This window comes from Quercus suber, unplaced genomic scaffold (assembly GCF_002906115.3).
Source record: "Quercus suber isolate HL8 unplaced genomic scaffold, Cork oak 2.0 scaffold_274, whole genome shotgun sequence".
Taxonomy (NCBI): Eukaryota; Viridiplantae; Streptophyta; class Magnoliopsida; order Fagales; family Fagaceae; genus Quercus; species Quercus suber.
Window position 1 is genome coordinate 698558 of NW_027069730.1, and position 281 is coordinate 698838.

General features: G+C 37.7%; 1 protein-coding gene across 1 annotated transcript in view; it reads left to right on the forward strand.

The window, feature by feature from the left end:
- LOC112002188 (uncharacterized) overlaps nt 1-281 on the forward strand; it is a gene marked incomplete at its 5' end in the record, with an annotated part of 13304 nt that continues 13023 nt past the window's right edge. The window contains 1 exon segment of the mRNA XM_065781654.1: nt 1-175. Within this exon segment, the coding sequence (XP_065637726.1) occupies nt 1-175 (175 nt within the window).

Below are 281 nucleotides of genomic sequence, written 5' to 3' on the forward strand. Positions count from 1 at the left end.
GCGCTCAGTGCTGGAAAGGAAGTTAGCATCTTCAGATGTTTCAGAAGAGGAGCAAGTCAATATACTGAAGGAATTGGAGCGTAAAGAGACTGAGTACATGCGACTTAAACGGCACAAGATATGTGTGGATGACTTTGACCTTCTGACCATCATTGGGAGGGGGGCCTTTGGAGAGGTTAGAGATGTGGATATTTTATAAACTATATACAAGCTTCGTTGTGAAGATTTTTGTTATTATTTTCTTTAACATTGTAGCAGTACCATTATTAATATTATTAATT